The sequence below is a fragment of the Giraffa tippelskirchi genome, chromosome 1 (assembly GCF_054371585.1).
Source record: "Giraffa tippelskirchi isolate mGirTip1 chromosome 1, T2T-mGirTip1v1.2.pri, whole genome shotgun sequence".
NCBI classification, from domain to species: Eukaryota; Metazoa; Chordata; class Mammalia; order Artiodactyla; family Giraffidae; genus Giraffa; species Giraffa tippelskirchi.
This window is the reverse complement of record NC_137275.1, coordinates 105,314,671-105,332,375: the sequence shown is the minus strand read 5'-3', so window position 1 is coordinate 105,332,375 and position 17,705 is coordinate 105,314,671. Positions and strand designations below refer to the sequence as shown.

The 17,705-nt window shown below is 38.2% G+C and overlaps 1 protein-coding gene across 2 annotated transcripts; it reads right to left on the bottom strand.

Annotated features, from left to right (window-relative positions):
• Positions 1 to 776: 776 nt before the first annotated feature.
• On the bottom strand, positions 777 to 17,505 carry LOC145505098 (olfactory receptor 4A47-like). 2 transcript variants are annotated; one of them, XM_081486802.1, is made up of 2 exons: positions 17,433 to 17,505; positions 777 to 2,148 (listed from the first exon to the last, which is right to left on the bottom strand). In XM_081486802.1, exon 2 carries the CDS (start codon positions 2,103 to 2,105, stop codon positions 1,176 to 1,178), a length of 930 nt encoding a protein of 309 aa, XP_081342928.1. In that variant the 5' UTR covers positions 2,106 to 2,148; positions 17,433 to 17,505; the 3' UTR covers positions 777 to 1,175. The 2 variants fall into 2 exon arrangements, with proteins under 2 accessions (XP_081342928.1, XP_081342939.1); XM_081486813.1 differs by lacking the exon at positions 17,433 to 17,505 and adding an exon at positions 16,326 to 16,379.
• Positions 17,506 to 17,705: the final 200 nt, after the last annotated feature.

The following is a 17,705-nucleotide window of genomic DNA, read 5'->3' as shown; positions in this document are numbered from 1 at the left end:
CAGTATCAGCATTTTAAATGCATGTAGTACTTGACCATTAAACCAAATGTAATATCAACAATTCTACACCTAGAAACTTATATGTGCACATATTCAAAAACATATATTTACTGGAAATATAACTGTCATAGAAAAGGCTGGGAATCTCATGAAAGGAATGGATATTAATTTAGATATAAATTTATAAAGAGTGTTGTGCAAAATGAGAAAATTTAAGAAATATATATGGACTGGTATGGAAATATCTTTAAGATACTGCATAGCAAAAGCAAGTGATACATATTTAGAAAGAAACAAATATATAGAGAGAGAATATACTTGCATCTGCAAAGATTATTACTAGATGAAAATTAAGAAACAAATTTAGGTTCAACCTCTGAGAATGAGGACTAGAAGAAGCTGAGAGAAAAACAGAAAATTCATTTTAAATTTCACCTCATACTATTTGGATCTCCTTGTGGATCATACAGTAAAGAAACTGCCTGCAATGCGGGACACCCAGGTTCCATCCCTGGGTTGGGAAGATCTCCTGGAAAAGGGAATGGCAATCCACTCAAGTATTCTTGCCTATAGAATTCTGTGCAGAGAGGAGCCTGGTGTACTACAGTCCATTGGGTTGCAGAGTCGCACTCTACTGAGAGAATACAGTTTCCTAGCATTCAGTTTTTGCTTATGCTATTTATTATTATCTATTTTACTTCAGTTTCATTGTAAACACTGAAAGTATAAAAGTAAAAATGTTGTCTATAATGTGAATGAAATACAGTAAAGGCAAGTCATACAGAATTATGTATTTTAAACTGTATAAGTAAAAATGTTAATTTAAATGACAAGATGCTAAGTAAAGATTACACTGCCTCTGAAAAAGAATAAAAAATATAAATGCATAAGTTGATGAAAAATCAGAATAACTGTATAATAATTTACTCGTTAATTCATTACATATTAATCTCTTGCTATATAGGCATTACACCATTCTAGGTACACTGATAAGTTAATTATAGACTTCATATTCTAGTACGTAGGTAAACTGTTATTATACCCTGGTTGTATAATTATAATTACCATAAACTCTTTGAAGAAAAAGAAATCAGAATCAAATTTTAAAATGACTTCTGCATTCTAAGGATATGCAACCTGATGTCAAATTACTCCCTTCATGGTGGATGATGCACTTATTTAATATGAGATATGATGTTTCTTCTCCAGGGCATCTTCATAGCATAAATTAGCTCAGAACTTCTTAAACTGTAGATTAATGGGTTCAGAATGAGGGTTATGACTGTGAAAAACACGCTCAATAATTTGTCAAGGGGAAACGTCTTAGCAGGTCTTACATACGTGAAAATACAGGGAACAAAAAAGCAGACAACCACAGTGATGTGGAAACCACAGGTGTGGAGGGCATTCTGCCTCCCTTTCTGAGTCAGATTCTTCAGAGATTGCAGGATGACTCCATAGGAGATGAGTAAGAGCAGAAACACAATAGTGCAGATCAGTCCTCCATTGGCCATAACAAAGATTCCAATGAGATAGGTGTCAGTAGAGACGAATTTCAATAAGGGGTACATGTCACACATAAAGTGATCGATGACATTGGGGCCACAGAATGGGACCCCATAAATAGTGCTAAGTTGAATTACTGAGTGCAGAAAACCTCCAAACCAGGACACCGCCAGAACCACAACACATATCCTCTGCCTAATGATCACCAAATAATGCAAGAGCTTACAGATGGCCACATAGCGGTCATAGGCCATCACCAGCAGAATGAAGACCTCTGATCCAGCAAAAAAGTGTTCTGTAAGCAGCTGGGTCATACAAGATTCAAAGGATATGTGTTTTTCCTCGAATAACAACTCTGAAATCAATCTGGGGGTGATAGAATTGGAGTAAGTGACATCCATACATGATAAGCTAGCAAGAAAAAAGTACATTGGTGAGTACAGGTTCTTACTGACAGCTATAGTCACTATAATAAAAAGGTTGCCTACCAGAGTCAAAAGGTAGATGAACAGGAACAAAAGACAAAGGACTTTCTGCTCCTTTGGATTCTGTGTGAGACCCAGAAGGACAAAGTAGGTTACATCATTTCTTGATTCCATCTAATCTGAACAGGAGCTGACTTCACATATTAAAGCAGTTTACCTAAAAAAAAGGGGGGGGTATAACACTTAAAGGGGAAAAACGCTAAAAATTTATAGAAATAACGTTTTATTTATCCATTCATTGGAAGAATGTCAGTAGAACATGCAATTGTGTCTAATGTGTCATAGACATTTTGATTACCAATTTGAATAGGCATAGCTTGTGTTTTTGTTTTTGTTTTTTTAACCTCAGTGATATGACACAGAACAAAGGAAACAAGCAATTCCAGACACATGTATGAAGTTCCATTAAATCCACACAGCACTGAGGAGTCAGAATATAAGAGTATATCAAGTAAGTATCACAGAAGACCTTCAAGAGGAAGTAATGCTTCAGCTGAGTGTAAAAAATAATTCAAAGTATAAAGAAATAGAAAGAGAAAGTCATGAAAAGGTGCAGCATTTATAAAGACACAAAGTATAATACATGAAACACACTCAAGGTAATACACATAGTCAGTGGGTAGATGAATGTATGAACACAAGTTCCTTGTCTTGAATTGTCTCAAAGCTCCCTGACACTTTTTCAGTCTTTAGGTAGATATTTCCCTTTTCTGACCAATAAACTATACTGCAACAGTCTAATTTTGTATTTCTAATCCTTATCTTTCCCCTAAATTTCAAATGTTTATTTACAACATATCTAATTTTGAAATCCAATTGAATAGCAATTTACTATTGTAAAACATAACTTCTAAATTTTCCACAATAAACATGAGCATTTTCTAAGCAAAATTTAAAGAGGCATTCCTTATTTGTCTCATTAAATACTATAATTTTCATGTTAATATTCAGAAACAAAATTTCAGTACTCTTAACTCATTTTTTACTCTCATGAGAATTAATAAATCCTACTAACTCTATTTTCAAAATGCATCACAAATGTGATCATCCCCTACTTAATTTCCTCCTGGTCCACTCTAATAGCCTCCTACTAAGTCTCTCCACATTTATATTGGCCTCAAAAGTCAATTCTCCTTAAGCAGATCAAATTGTACTTTTTAATCTTATTCTGATAACATCACTCTACTTCTCCAAACTCCTACAGTATATTCCAATCACACACTCATAGTTTAATGTAACACATTTAATATTTACAGTAGCAAGAACTGTAATCCTTATTTCATAAGTGAAAAAATTAAGGCTCAGAATATCTAATTCATTTTCTCATGTACACATTTTTAAGTGATATACCTAGAATTGAATCTGTTTGATTGATTTCAAAGAAATTAACTTTCTTATATAATAAAGAAAGTCACATCTGTGAGTCTGGTTCCCACTATTTAATGTTAGTATTACCTTCTGGAGGCTTGTTCAGAACCTGAAAAATAACTTGAAGTTATTCATAAACACTTGGAATTGTTTTTCATCCAGTTTGACAACAGAGGAAAAAAGGCTGCCTTATTACTTGAGTGTATAGTTTATTTGACTTTCTGTCCATTTACGTCATGGAACCTTCTAATTACTCAGGTCATTTTTATGCGAAGTGTAAATTATTTGAAAGTAATTCCATGGTACACACACTGAAAAACAAGTTCATTACATTAGGAAATATATCAAAATGACCAGTAAATCCTACATATACATAGAAGAAATCAGCTAGCTATTTGGCAGGGAAATTATTCACAAGTAAGTTATTTCCTACTAACTTCAAAAAGAAAAATAGCATTTGACTGGTCAGTTATTTTCACTCTGTCATATAAACATGACCAGATTAGTTGACTGAGATTTTGAAAGACATTCCCATGATTCTTTTTAAGTCATGTTATAAGTCTAAGAAAGGACCTCCTGAATGTTTTATGCCAGTTACTAAGCAAATAGCATCTTCTTCCTATTAGAGGTGAAGATCGTGGGATATTTCATCCCTTCCAGCTTCAATTATCACTGAGTCTTGGAATGTATTCAAGGCTGATTCTTGTTTAATTAATTCACTGGGATTTTCCACAGAGGTTTTAAAGAACATCTATAGGGGCTTTCCTGGTGGCTCAGTAATGAAGAATTCACTTGCCAATGCATAAGATGCAGGTTTGTCCCCTGGTTTTAGGAAGATCCTCTGGAGAAGGAAATACCAACCCATTTCAGTATCCTTGCCTGGAAAATCTCATGGATAGAGGAGCCTGGAAGGCTACAGTCTGTAGGGTGGCAAAAGAATCAGGCATGACCTAGGTACTAAATAACAACAAAAAATATGTGAAGATATTACTAGAGCAAAGCATGTAATTAATGTCAGAAAGGTACAACATGCAAAAAAAAAAAAAAGTAGCTTTAGAATCACTATGAGGCTGCTGCCAATAAGGATAAAATATAGACCCACTCATTTTGATCTAGTGGAATTATTAATATATTCTCCCCTGCCATGGAAAGAATATCTTTCCTTTTATTTAATACTAGATTCAATCACCTTAAAATTTGGTTAAATAAATAACAGTTATACTAAAAATAAAATTAAATGTTTTAAGGTTTTAGATGTAATAACTAATAATTTATCCAATTATTAGTTGTTTATAAAAGTCAGGGCACGCCTCTTATGCCATCATCTGTGCTATGAGTTAGGACACAGTACTTAATAAAAGCAGCGGAAAAATCACGTAAAAAATATTTTCCTGCATGGATATTATAATAGTCAGACAATAAAAAAGGAGACATTTAATAAAGTAGCTATAGTCTTATTCAGGGCTCATAATGTAAGAAATAGAATAACGTGACAGAAAAGAAGAGATAGAATTCTACCATGGATAATATAATCAGAGGAGACCCTTCTTAAAAGGTTATGTTTAAGCTGTGATTGAAAGGTAGAAAGCTGCTGTCATTAGAAGTGTTACAGAGAATAATACTAAATAAAAATTAATAAAATTATCTCCTGTCATCAGAGATGACAGGATCTATACTCAGAAAAATATAAACTTTTCACAGGAATTTTTATGGCAGTACTATGTTATAAAAGGACTTGTGAGAGTGTGCCCTCTTGTCTTATTCTAGATTTTAATGAGGAAGATTTCAACCTTTCTATATTGAGGATGATGTTAGCTGTATATCTGTAATATATGGAGTTTCTTATGTCAAGGTACATCTTTTGCTAATTACTTGAGAGTTTTTTCTTTTATGAAATGATGTTTCATTTCTATGTGATAATGAGCAACTCAAGGAAAAATTAAGAAAATAATTCCACGTATAAAAGTATCAAAAAATAAAATATTTAAGTAAACTTAATCAAAGAGACAAGTCCTGTAAACTGAAAACTACAAAAGGTTACTGAGAAATATTATGGAACACACACAAATATGAAAAGACATTTATGATCTGGGACATTTAAAAGTATTAAGTTGTTAATACTACCTCAAGTAATATACAGATCAAAATAGCAATATTGATTTTGCAGAAACAGAAAAATCCATGCTAAAATTCATATGGAATCTCAAGGACTCCAAATTGCCGAAACAATTTTGAAAAGAAGAAAGCTGGGGGTCTCATATTTCCTGACTCTAAAAGATATTATACAAAGCAATGGTAATCATAGCACCAGTATTCGAATGAAGATGGATGGTGGACTAATGGAATAAAATAGAAAGTCCAGAAATAAACCTGTGCTGCAATTCATGGGGTCACAAAGAGTCGGACACGACTGAGCGACTGAACTGAACTGATATGCCTTTAGATAATTTTCAACAAGGGTCCCAAGAGTATTTAAAGGGGAAAAGATATTATAAAAAGTTATAAGAAGGCAATCACATAAAAGCAATTATCATATAATTTGACTTACATGAAGAACTTAGACAATCAAACTCATAAACAGATAGTAGAATGGTGGTTGCCTGGGGCTTCATGAGCTTAAATGTAGAGTTTTGTTTAATGACTGAAATTTCAGTTTGGGAAGTTGGAAAAGTTTAAGAGTTGGATAGTGGTAATGTTTCTATAACAAGTCTGTGTCACTTTAAAATGATTAAAATTGTAAATTTTGTTATGTATGTTGTTGTTCGGTCGCTAAGTTATGTCCAACTCTTTGTTGACATCATGGACTGTAACACGCCAGGCTTCCCTGTCCTTTTTTAATCTCCTGGAGTCTGCTCAAAGTCATGCTTATTGATTTTGTGATCCTATCTAACTATCATCCTCTGTCATCCCCTTCTCCTGCCTTCAACCTTTCCCAGAATCAGGGTCTTTTCTATTGAGTTTGCTCTTTGTATCAGGTGGCCAAAATATTGGAGCTTCAGCTTTAGCATCAGTCCTTCCAAAAAATGTACAGGATTGGTTTCCTTTAGATTTGGCTGCTTTGATCTCTTTTCTGTCCAAGGATCACTCAAGAGTCTCCTCCAGCAACACAATTCTAAAGCATCAATTCTTTGACACTCAACCTTCCCTATGTATATAGGAGCACAATTTTCAAAATAAATGTAAGAACTAATGGACTTCTCTAGTGGTGCAGTGGATGGGAATCAGCCTGCCAGTGGAGGGGACATAGGTTCAATCCCTGGTCTGGGAAGATTCCACATGCTGCAGAGCAATTAAACTCATGCACCACAACCACTGAGCACATGCTCTAGAGCCTGAGAGGCATGACTAGACAGCCTGCATGCCACAACTACTGAGGTCTGAATACACCAGGGTCCTGTAGCCACAACTAATTAGCTCCAGTGCTGCAATTACTGAAGCCCAGGCACCCTAAGGACAGTAAGTCACAACTACTGAGCCCTCAGGCTGCAAGAATTGAAGCCCATGCACCTAGAGCCTGTGCTCCTCAACAAGAGAAGCCACAGAAATGAGAAGCCCATGAACCACAACTAGAGAGTAGCTCCCACTCTCTGAAAATATAGAAATCCCACATGCAGCAAGGAAGACTCAGTGCAAGCAATAAATAAATAAAACAGTATATGTGTTAGTTGCTCAGTCATGTCCAACTCTTTGCAACCCCATGGACTGTAGCCCACCAGGCTCCTCTGTCCATGGGATTCCCCAGGCAAGAATACTGGAGTGGGTTCTGTTCCATGTCAAAAAAAAAAAAAAAAAAAATGAAGTCAGTTTCGTAAAAGAAAAAAAAAAAAAACTAAGGTGACTTCATTAATTGGTTTATGATGGAAACATAAAATATAGCTTGATAACATAAAGCATATGCAAATATCATGGCTTCAGATAAACTTGAGTAACTTGTTTAAGAGTTAAATATGTCAATCTAATGGCAAAACCATTGAATAAAATCCTCTATTTTTTTTAAATTTTTATTATATATTATAGTACAGTTGACCAACAATATGTTAGTGTCAGGTCTAAATCAAAGGGACTGAGTTATACATGTATATATATCTATTTTATAAAATTCTTTTTTCAATTTAGGTTATTACAAAATATTGAGTAGAGTTCTCTGTGTTATAGAGTAGGCCCTTGTTGATTATCTATTTTAAATATACTGTTTATATGTCCGGAAAAGGCAATGGCAACCCACTCCAGTATTCTTGCCTGGAAAATCCCATGGAAGGAGGATCCTGGTAGGCTGCAGTCCGCGGGGTCGCTAAGAGTCAGACACAACTGAGCGACTTCACTTTCACTTTTCACTTTCATGCATTGGAGAAGGAAATGGCAACCCACTCCAGTGTTCTTGCCTGGAGAACCCCAGGGACGGCGGAGCCTAGTGGGCTGCCGTCTATGAGGTCGCACAGAGTCGGACACAACTGAAGTGACTTAGCAACAGCAGCAGCAGCAGCAGCAGCAGTGTGTATGTCAATATCCAAGTATTATGTAATCAACTTGAGCAGCCTGCCAGGCTCCTCTGTCCATGGAAGTTTTCAGGCAAGAATACTGGAGTGGGTTGCCACTGTCTGCTCCAGGGAATCTTCCCAATCCAGGGAGCAAACCCAAGTCTCTGGCATCTCTTGCATTGGCAGGTGGATTCCTTACCACTAGTGCCACCTGGGGTTGTAATAAGTCATAATAAAAGAAACATGTTAGCATTTCAGAAAAAAAATCTCTAAAACTGTATCCTAACACATTTTTTGTTTTAGGTTTTTCTTTCTTTTGTGTGTGTGTGTGTGTGTGTGTGTGTGTGTGTGTGTGACTATATTTTTCTGGCAAAGTCCATGGACAGAGAATCCTGGCAGGCCACGGTCCATACAGTTGCAAAGAGTCATACAGGACTGAATCAACTTATCACAGTACATGGCAAGAAGATCTCAGCAGCACAAGATGCTTAGCAGTGATTTACGTCCTGAATTTCTTTGAAAGAGATGATTTTTTTTCCTAAAGCAAGTGTCACGTAGCATTTTAGACGTCATAGCTAAAGAACAACAGCTATCTGCAAGGGATTAGAAACACGGGCAGGAACTACAAGTTCCACCCAATGTTACAATAGGTGACTTGTTAACCGAAGACACCAATTCTTATCTAGATAACAGGTTTTTTTTTTAATATATATACTCTAAACGTATAAACTCTTCTTAATGTGAATCTTAATGAAAATAATAGTTTTGAATATATTTTAAATTTATTTTAACAATTTTAAGCTAATTTTATTTTAAACATTTTTATCTTATTTATACTTAATTTATTATTTAATTTTTACTAATTTTGAAATAGAAATATACAGGCTTAGGCAAAATTCTGTAAAAGACACATGATACAGGGTGCTCAGGGCTGGTGCACTGGGATGACCCGGAGGGATGGGATGGGGAGGGAGGTGGGAGGCGGGTTCTGGAAAGGGAACACATGTACACCCATGGTGGATTCATGTCAGTGTATGGCACAACAAATACAATATTGTAAAGTTAAAAAAAAAAGATAAATAAACTAATTTAAAATAACAAAAACAACAATAACAAAATGCTAATAAGGGACTTCTCGGAGAAGGCAATGGCACCCCACTCCAGTACTCTTGCCTGGAAAATCCCATGGACGGAGGAGCCTGGTAGGCTACAGTCCATGGGGTCGCTAAGAGTCGGACACGACTGAGCGACTTGACTTTCACTTTTCCCTTTCATGCACTGGAGAAGGAAATGGCAACCCACTCCAGTATTCTTGCCTGGAGAATCCCAGGGATGGCGGAGCCTGGTGGGCTGCCGTCTATGGGGTCGCACAGAGTCGGACACGACTGAAGCGACTTAGCAGTAGCAGCAGTAGCAGTAATAAGGGACTTCTAGATTCTTCACATGTCAAAATATCTTAGATATCATAGCAATTATGTGCCAAGGTGCACATGAATAAAGAGATCAGTTAAAAAGATTAAAGTTTTGAATTGGACCCAGATACATTGGGAGTTCAAAATACAATAGTCAGAATTTCAAATCAATGGCAAAATGATAAATAGGTGAATATTTTTAAAACATTCTAAAATTTACAGAACAAATAAATCAAACCCTATTCAAACTCCTAAATAAATTCAAGATGAATCAAATGTTATAAGATGTAAGATATGAAAAATGCTTGAAAAATTAAATGCAAAAGAAAAAAATAATTGAAGAACTTTTGGCACAACTGAAATGAGAAAATTCTTCCTAAGCAAGATAGATTTTTTTTAAATTTAATATAAACTACAAAAAATTTTACATGAAAAAATAACTCTACATAGGATAAAAAGTTTAAAACATTTAACCAGAAAATATTAACTATATATACAATGTAAAATAGACAATTTATTTGGCTTAAAATTCTCTCATAAAAATCAAAAATTGAATGAATAAGATTAAAGACATATATATAAAATCCAAAAACAAATACAAATCAAATTAAACATGTGGGAAGATGCTCAAACTCAATTATATCAAAAAGTTTGCAGTTAAAGTAAAAAATAACTTTAATCACATGTGATAAATATATTTATCAGATACTGGTTCTTGAGAATGTGGTCAAAAAAATTCACATGGACTATGGACAGGACAGTAGCTGTTAGTGGGGCTTCCTCAATGGCTCAGTGAGTAAAGGAGACACAGGAGACACAGATTTGATTCCTAAGTCAGGAAGATCCCCTGGAGGAAAAAATGCAACCCATCCCAGTATTCTTGCCTGAAAAATCCCAAGAACAGAGAAGAGTAGGACACAGTTGAATAACTAGCTGTTAGTAAAACCTCAAGAACAACAGTTTGGAGTGAAGTAAGTCAGAAATGCAGTACTTGAATGCAATCTCAAAAATGACAGAATGATCTCTGTTCCTTTCCAAGGCAAACCATTCAATATCACAGTAATCCAAGTCTATGCCCCAACCAGTAATGCTGAAGATGCTGAAGTTAAACGGTTCTATGAAGACCTACAGGACCTTTTAGAACTAACACCCAAAAAAGATGTCCTTTTCATTATAGGGGACTGGAATGCAAAAGTAGGACTTCAGGAAAAACCTGGAGTAACAGGCAAATTTGACATTGGAGTACAGAATGAAGCAGGACAAAGGCTAATAGAGTTTTGCCAAGAGAACGCACTGGTCAGAGCAAACACCCTCTTCCAACAACACAAGAGAAGACTCTACACATGGACATCAACAGATGGTCAACACTGAAATCAGATTGATTATATTCTTTGCAGCCAAGGATGGAGAAGCTCTATACAGTCAGCAAAAACAAGACCAGGAGTGGACTGTGGCTCAGATCATGAACACCTTATTGACAAATTCAGACTTAAATTGAAGAAACTAGGGAAAACCACTAGACCATTCAGGTATGACCTAAATCAAATCCCTTAGGATTATACAGTGGAAGTGACAAATAGATTTAAGAGACTAGATCTGATAGACAGAGTGCCTCATGAACTATGAATGGAGGTTCGTGACATTGTGTAGGAGACAGGGATCAAGACCATCCCCATGGAAAAGAAATGTAAAAAAGCAAAATGAATGTCTGAGGAGGCCTTATAAATAGCTTTGAAAGAAAAGAAGTGAAAAGCAAAGGAGAAAAGGAAAGATATTCCCATCTGAATGTAGAGTTCCAAAGAATAGCAAGGAGAGATAAGAAAGCCTTCCTCAGTGATCAATGCAAAGAATTAGAGGAAAACAACAGAATGGGAAAAACTAGAGATCTCTTCAAGAAAATTAGAGATACCAAGGGAACATTTCATGCAAAGATGGGCTCGATAAAGGACAGAAATGGTAAGGAACTAAGAGAAGCAGAAGATATTAAGAAGAAGTGGCAAGAATACACAGACCAACTGTACAAAAAAGATCTTCAAGACCCAGATGATCACGATGGTGTGATCACTGACACTCACCTAGAGCCAGACATCCTGGAATGTGATGTCAAGTGGGCCTAGGAAGCATCATTATGAACAAAGCTAGTGGAGGTGATAGAATTCCAGTTGAGATATTTCAAATCCTAAAAGATGATGCTGTGAAAGTGCTGCACTCGATATGCCAGCAAATTTGGAAAACTCAGCAGTGGCCACAGGACTGGAAAAGGTCAGTTTTCATTCCAATCCCAAAGAAAGGCAATGCCAAAGAATGCTCAAACTACTGCACAATTGCACTCATCTCACACGCTAATAAAGTAATGTTCAAAATTCTCCAAGCCAGTCTTCAGCAGTAACTGAACCGTGAACTTCCAGATGTTCAAGCTGGTTTTAGAAAAGGCAGAGGAACCAGAGATCAAATTATCCAACATCCTCTGGATCATCAAAAAAGCAAGAGAGTTCCAGAAAAAAACATCATTTTCTGCTTTATTGACTATGCCAAAGCCTTTGACTGTGTGGATCACAATAAACTGTGGAAAATTCTTAAAGAGATGGGAATACCAGACCATCTGACCTGCCTCTTGAGAAACCTGTATGCAGGTCAGGAAGCAACAGTTAGAACTGGACATGGAACAACAGACTGGTTTGAAATAGAAAAAAGGAGTACGTCAAGGCTGTACATTGTCACCCTGCCTATTTAACTTATATGCAGAGTACAGCATGAGAAACGCTGAGCTGGAAGAAACACAAGCTGGAATCAAGATTGCTGGGAGAAATATGAATAACCTCAGATATGCAGATGACAACCCCCTTATGGCAGAAAGTGAAGAAGAACTAAAGAGCCTCTTGATGAAATTGAAAGAGGAGAGTGAAAAAGTTGTCTTAAAGCTCAACATTCAGAAAGCTAAGATCATGGCATCTGGTCCTATCACTTCATGGCGGATAGATGGGGAAACAGTGGAAACAGTGGGTGACTATTTTTTGGGGCTCCAAAATCACTGCTGATGGTGATTGCAGCCATGAAATTAAAAGACACTTACTCCTTGGAAGGAAAGTTATGACCAACCCAGATAGCATATTTAAAAGCGGAGACATTATTTTGCCAACAAAGGTCTGTCTAGTCAAAGCTATGGTTTTCCCAGTAGTCATGTATGGATGTGAGAGTTGGACGATGAAGAAAGCTGAGTGCTGAAGAATTGATGCTTTTGAACTGTGGTGTTGGAGAAGACTCTTGAGAGTCCCTTGGACTGCAAGAAGATCCAACCAGTTCATCCTAGGGGAGATCAGTCCTGGGTGTTCATTGGAAGGACTGATGTTGAAGCTGAAACTCCAATACTTCGGCCACCTCATGCGAAGAATTGACTCATTGGAAAAGAGCCTAATGCTGGAAGTACTGGGGGCAGTAGGAGAAGGGGATGACAGAGGATGAAATGGCTCGATGCCATCTCTGACTCGATGGACATGGGTTTGGGTAGACTCCTGGAGTTGGTGATGGACAGGGAGGCCTGGCGTGCTGCAATTCATGGGGTCACAAAGAGTCGGACACAACTGAGCGACTGAAATGAACAGAACTGAAGTCAGAAAGATAAAAAAACAAATATAAAATTTATCGTATCTGTATGGAATCTAGAGAAATGGTTTTGATGAACTTATTTGCAGGAAAGAAATGAAGACGCAGATATAAAGATGGAACTCGTGGATGCAGTAGGGGAAGGAAAGAGTGGGACAAACAGAAAAAGTAGCATTGACATATATACACTACCTTGTATAAAACAGATAATGGTGAGAAGTTGTTATATAACACAGGGAGCCCAGGTTGGCGCTCTGTGGTGACCTACAGGGGTGGAGTCCGGGGAGAAGAGGGAGGTTCAAGATGGAGATGGTGCTGGTTTAGTCACTAAGTCGTGTCCGACTCTTGCGACCCCATGGTCTGGAGCCCGTCAGGCTCCTCTATTCATGAGACTCTCCAGGCAAGAATCCTGGAGTGGGTTGCCATTTCCTTTTCCAGGGGATCTTCTCGACCCAGGAGTCTCCTGCATTGCAGGCAGATTCTTTATCAACTGAGGTATGAGGCAAGGTGACATTATGTATGATTATGACTGATTTGGGCTGTCGTATGGCGGAAACCAACACAATATTGCAAAGCAATTTTCCTTCAATTAAAAAAATAGATTTTAAAAAAAGGGAATGATATTTTGGCAATAAATAACAGTATCAACATTTTAAATGTATATACTACCTGAACATTGAATCAAATGTAATATCAACAATTCTACATCTAGGAACTCATATATACACATAATAATAAAAACAACAAAACATACATTTATTGGAAATATAACTGTCACAGAAAAGCTTGGGAATCTCATAAAAGGAATGGACATATTAATTTTGATATAAATTTATAAAGAGTGTTTTGAGAAAATTTAAGAAATATATATGGACTGGTATGGAAATGTCTTTAAGATATTGCATAGCAAAAGCAAGTGATAGATATATAGAAATAAACAAATACATATACATATAGAGAATACCCTTGCATCTACAGAGATTATTACTAGATGAAAATTAAGAAACAAATTTAGGGTCAACCTCTGAGAATGAGGACTGGAAGAAACTGATAGAAAAATAGAAAATCCATTTCATATTTCATCTTGTATTGTTTGGATTTCCTTGTGGCTCAGATGGTAAAGACAATGCCGGCAATGCGGGAGACCCAGGTTCCATCCCTGGGTTGGAAAGATCCCCTGAAAAAGGGAATGGCAATCCACTCCAGTATTCTTGCCTAGAGAATTCCATGGAGAGAGGAGTTTGGTGGACTACAGTCCATGGGGTCGCAAACAGTCAGACTCCACTGAGCGACTACAGTTTCCTAGCATTCAGGTTTCACTTATGCTATTTATTACTATCTATTTCACTTCAGTTTCATGGTAAACACTAAAAGTATAAAAGTAACAATGCTGTGCATAATGCGAATGAAATACAGTATAGGTAAGCCATACAAAATTATGTATTTTAAGCTATATAAGTAAAAATGCTAACTTAAATGACAAGATGCTAAATAAAAATTACACTGTCTTTGAAAAAGAATAAAAAATATAAATGTGTAAGTTGGTGAAAAATCAGTATAACTATATAACAATTTACTCGCTAATTCATTGCATATTAATTCCTTGCTATATAGGCATTACACCATTCTGCTGCTGCTAAGTCGCTTTAGTCGTGCCCGACTCTGTGCGACCCCATAGACGGCAGCCCACCAGGCTCCTCTGTCCCCAGGATTCTCCAGGCAAGAACACTGGAGTGGGTTGCCATTTCCTTCTCCAGTGCATGAAAGGGAAAAGTGAAAGTCAAGTCGCTCAGTCGTGTCCGACTCTTAGCGACCCCATGGACTGCAGCCTACCAGGCTCCTCCGTCACTGGAGTGGGGTGCCATTGCCTTCTCCGGACCAACTTACAGGTCTTCATTTTTTAATCAATTTAACAATCTCCGTGGCCAAAAGCTGGGCCACACCATTCCATTCCGCTGGCGTTCACTGTATGACAACTAATGAGCCAGCCCAGGGAGACAAGGAAGAGAGATAAAAGGTCACAGGCTCACACCCTCCTTCATTTATGAACATGCAGCATCACACCATGATGGTGTTTTGGCAAATCACACTGTCCGCAACCCCACAGGTGACGGGAAGCACAGTTCCACAGGCAGCAGAAAGATGCGCAGCCCCTCCCACATTTGCTGGGGCTGACACCCCCGTCCCGACAGCTGTCCCTGAGTGGCCAGATAGCTGGTGACCAAGTTGGACTCCACCCCGTGCCAGAAATGAACCTCACATGGAGGCAGGCCCTAAACCTACTCAGTCCCTCCTTCTGGAGCCCCCATGTGACAGCAGAGCCACAGTGCAGACACCTATGGGGACAGCTCTTCTGTTCATGTTGCCTCACCACCCAACCTCCTCACGTCCACCTGAGGTCTACTACACAAGATCAGGGATCACCTCCTTGCTCAGGGAGGCTGCCATGCCTTTTGCCACTGATGCTTTAGGAAACACTCCATATGAACACACGCTACACACACAACTGTCAACATACACATTTAATGCCGTCCAAGCTGGGTTCCTATTGCAAAAGGAGACTCATGCAGCAGCATGACCTTTGCAGGAGTCACATGGGGTTAGAGTAGCTGGAGCCGCTTCCCAGCCATCCATTAATAGCCACTGAGATAGCAGACAGGCACTTGGAGCAAGATGCCAACCTCACCAAGTTCTCCCAACCCCTGTGCTCACTGCCACCTAAAGACAGCCTGCCCTGAACCATCTACACAGAACAGAGGACTGTGTAAATGCTGCACTGAAACGCCTAGTGACAAGGTGGAAAGAGAAGAGAAGAGGAGATGGACACAGAGAAAGGAGGCTTGTTATCTATGTGTGGGTTATCATCACTACTCCAGTTTGGGGGTACGAGTTAGGTCACAGGAATTTCACCCACATTTCAGTTTTCTTTAGATGTAGATAGAGCTATTGCCACACAAAAAAGAAAGTCCTGTAATAAAATCCTATTGGAAAATTACTGTACTGAACTCATTCCATTGCTTTTAGAAGCTACTGCGTCACAGCCCAAAGGCCATAACGTGATTCTCACTCAGTCCCTCACTCACGCATCTGTCCACCAGTCTGTTCAGAACACAGAGATGAAACTGCAGGCTCTGGAGTCATCTATGTGAGACCGCACCCCAGCCCCATCCCTTCCTCAGCAGTACAGGTTTTCTCTGCCCTACCTCCCTCGCTTGTGAAACGGGAGTATCAGTAAGGCGTCCATCCTATTGTTGCAAAGGTTAAAGGAGACAAGATACATAAAATCCTTAGAACCCAAAGTATGTGCTCCCTCTGGGTGTCTATATTCATGTAACAAACATTTCAATCCAGCTCGCTACAAACCACAAGGGCAGAAAATCTGTCTTCAAGGAATTATTCCAGTAAGAAGACAAGCTGTTAAGGAACTTCAGCAGCAAGACAACCACGACTGTTGTCAGACAGGAAATACAGACCAGGTGCGTGGAGAGAAGACTCCCTCCAGCTAAGCAGGTCACAGAGGATTCTGAAGAGATTTCCCATGAGAAGGGCCATCAAAGATGAACAGGGTCTGGACAACTGGTACTGCGCATCTGTGGTGAAACACTCCAGTTTACAGATAAACCATGAGGGCGTCCAGTAAAATCCATCAAGCAGATGAGCAGAAGCACTTGGGGCTGGGTTCTGGAAGACCTCGGAAGCCTGACCAAGGAGCTGTGCCTTTGGCTGTTTGCAAAAGAAAGCCATCAGAGGCTCAGCAGGATCAGAATTATCCTCTTTATTTACCTAAGTTATGTTTCTGATAGATACGTCATTCAGGCAGAACTTGGAACTACTCCCTAGGACATCAACTATTGTAACTAAAGAAAACTGCATGTGACTTAAAAACTGTCAGACCAGAAGGCTTCATCTGACAACAGAGTTTAGAGTATATTTAACTTGTTCAGTCTTGGAAGCAAAACTGTTGCCTAATTATCACTTTGAGAGGCAACCAAAGCTTTAATGGGCCATCTTGAGAATAGAATGGAAAAGGAAAACAAATGCGAAGAAAATTAAGAAATCTTCCCCCACTCAAACCCCAGAGCCCCAAATGAGGTCTCCTTAAGACTTCCACCTTATTGATTTACTACCAAAACATCACAGTGTGATTGCTATGTCAGTGAAAAGCATCTTTTCCTCGTCTAACCTAATTCACAGCGATCAAATTCTCACGTGTATGAGACACTGTCCACACAAAGTTGTAGCTGCACTAAGAGAAGAGACAGTGTCCAAAAAGGTGGATGGATGGACATGGGTGCTGAGAAGAAGGAAAATGGGCAAAGATAACATCCAAGAATAAAGAAAAATCAACCCAAAAAAACTTCAGGTTAAAGTGTTCAGTCATTTTTAAGCTTTGCAGAGGCATACACCATTAAGGAATAGATAAAAACTAGGAAGTTATTCTTGTTGCTTTTAAAACTCAGATTAAATATCTGTTAAAAGTACTGATTCTGTAATTCTGATGAGTACCACCCAGGCAGCTCTGCATTATGACATAAATAATAGCCTTTGCTCAGAACAAACATGGCAGAAGTATCACTCACATGGTCTGTTGTCAACGCAGCACACAGGTGAAAATGGTCACAGGAAATGTCATGATTGCTCACTGAACATATGTACTTGTCTAAGTCATCGTATCTCTCTTCATACAGCGCTGGAAGTGAAGAGCAAGAATTTCCCAATGAATGGACACACAAGGATGGGATAACTTGAAAGGAAGACACAAAATTCCTATGAATGTGTCAAACCTACCAAGTCTCACTTTATATGACTGCTTCATCAGCAAGTAGTTCTTGTGGGAACTGGCACGGGAGTTG